Source organism: Plasmodium cynomolgi, chromosome 11 (genome assembly GCF_000321355.1).
Source record: "Plasmodium cynomolgi strain B DNA, chromosome 11, whole genome shotgun sequence".
NCBI classification, from domain to species: Eukaryota; Apicomplexa; class Aconoidasida; order Haemosporida; family Plasmodiidae; genus Plasmodium; species Plasmodium cynomolgi.
This window is the reverse complement of record NC_020404.1, coordinates 141,850-144,003: the sequence shown is the minus strand read 5'-3', so window position 1 is coordinate 144,003 and position 2,154 is coordinate 141,850. Positions and strand designations below refer to the sequence as shown.

Below are 2,154 nucleotides of genomic sequence, written 5' to 3'. Positions count from 1 at the left end.
AATTCATTTTCGCGGCAAAAGGGGGTGTGCAAGCAGAGGTGTCCGCAGAGTAAGTCAGTGCGGGCGTTTGTGTTGGCAAAAGTGGGTTTACCTTTTTGCCACGTTTGGTAAAACTTCGTCATACTGTGTCAAACTGTGTCAAATTGTGTCAACTTTTTGTGCCCGTTTTATTGGATTTTTTGTATCTTTTTTGTATCTTTTTTGTATCTTTTTTGTAGCTTTTTTGCAACCTTTTTGTAGCTTTTTTGTAGCTTTTTTGCAGCCCTTTTGCAACCTTTTTGTAGCTTTTTTGTAGCCCTTTTGTAGCCTTTTTGTTGGCACGAGCCCCTTTCTCCCCTTTGCGCTTCTTCTCTCGTGAAGGGGTGGCTGTGCACAGGTACAGACGTACCCCTACATATACACCCGTGTGCATAACCCCAAGGGGTACCACATGAGGGAGGGGAAAATGAAGCAGACGTTAGGGGAAGGACTAAACTTCCTCTCAAAGAATGTAGTGAATATCGTAATTTTAGTGATGTCCATAAGTTGTGTCCTTCTATTTGTAAAGAAAAATAAAGATGGGAAAAAAAAAGCAGAAAATCTTTTTGAACTTTATATGAAGGCAAATGAAAATGAAGAGTTGAAGGGAGGACAGGAGGATGGGTATGGTGGAGGAGGATCTATGCAGAAAGCCTTCCTGGATGAGAAGAGTAAAATGTTGAAGCTGAATAAAATTGTAAAGCTCACTAACACGGTGAGGATATTCATTTTTTCGTACCCATGGGAGTATACCGATTTCGGGTTAGGTATATGTAAGCATATAAAATTTAACGGCCCTAATCAACAAGGGAAAATAAAAGGCAAATGGAATGATAGGGAGGACAGAGAAAAGGATGCGAAAGAGATTTTCAGAAGTTACACTCCTATTTATGTAGATAAAAAAAAGAAAGAGGTTCATTTTGTCATTCGAATATATAGCCCAGATAAGCAGTTTGTGGATGGTGGCAAAATGAGTATCCATTTGGACAAAATGCGAAATAATGAAATGGTTAAAATTGCGGGTCCCTTTGGGGTTTTAGATTATAAGGGGAGTAACCAATTTAGTTACCTGTCCAAGGCTGTGCAGATTAAGAGGCACATCGTTATGATAGCTGGGGGAACCGGCATGACTCCCTTTTTTCGGCTGATAAAGCACATGCTCCTGTTTGACGTTAGGAAGGGCGAGGGGGAGCAGCCGTTCGTCACGCTCATATACGCCAACAGGAACGAGGAGGAGATTCTACTCAAGGAGGGTAAGGCGAGCGGTGTCATGAAGGCAAAAAAAAAAAAAAAACACACGTGTGGTTTAGCAATGTGTGCATGCGTATATACATCTGTACATATATATCGACATGCTCAATTACAATCTTTTTCTTCTTCCTTTTCTTCTTCCTTTTCTTCTTCCTTTTCTTCTTCCTTTTCTTCTTCCTTTTCTTCTTCCTTTTCTTCTTCCTTTTCTTCTTCTTTTTCTTCATCCATCACCACCCCTGCCACTTCCCAGTTTTCGACGAGTACGAGCGGACCTTCGAACGGTTCAAAGCAGTGTACAGCATAGACCAGTGCCTGGACCCCACCAAGAAGGACACGTTCGAAAATGTAGGATACCTAACGGAGGATCTTTTGCGCAAGTACATTCTCAAGTATCAGAAGCTAGACGTCCAGGTTGACAACAGCGACACGCTCATTTTGATGTGTGGCCCTCCCCCTATGACGGCTTTCCTTAAGAAGATTCTGAAGGAGGACATTAAAATGGAAAATGTCATAACGCTTTAGGGGTAGTGATTGGGTGGAAGAAGTTATGAGGGGTTGGTCCCTTTCGGTTCTCATGGCACTTGTATTCCGTTTAGGAGTGGTGGTGAAAGCCCCTACTACCTGTTTGGTGCCCTCGACCCATTTGTGATGCAGGCGTGCATACACATGCGCATGCTCATGCGCGTGGTTTTAAGCGGAGGTACGCACGCCCACAGTGGGCGGTGGTGCCGCTCTAAATTGTTTCTAAACCGCCTTCGCATGTGCATATATATAAGTATGCCTATGCCTATGCCTATGCTGCCTGCACGTCATGCATCAAATTGCTTTTCACTTTTTTTTTTTTCAACTTAAAGAATATTTGTATGTAATTAAAAGTTTCCAAAA

At 42.4% G+C, this 2,154-nt stretch overlaps 1 protein-coding gene across 1 annotated transcript; it reads left to right on the top strand.

The window, feature by feature from the left end:
• Positions 1-445: 445 nt before the first annotated feature.
• On the top strand, positions 446-1,791 carry PCYB_111300 (oxidoreductase NAD-binding domain containing protein; the record flags this gene model as incomplete). Its single annotated transcript, XM_004223008.1, has 2 exons — positions 446-1,271; positions 1,520-1,791. The coding sequence occupies 2 exons, from the start codon at positions 446-448 to the stop codon at positions 1,789-1,791; spliced, it is 1,098 nt and encodes a 365-aa protein (XP_004223056.1).
• Between the last annotated feature and the right edge of the window lie 363 nt (positions 1,792-2,154).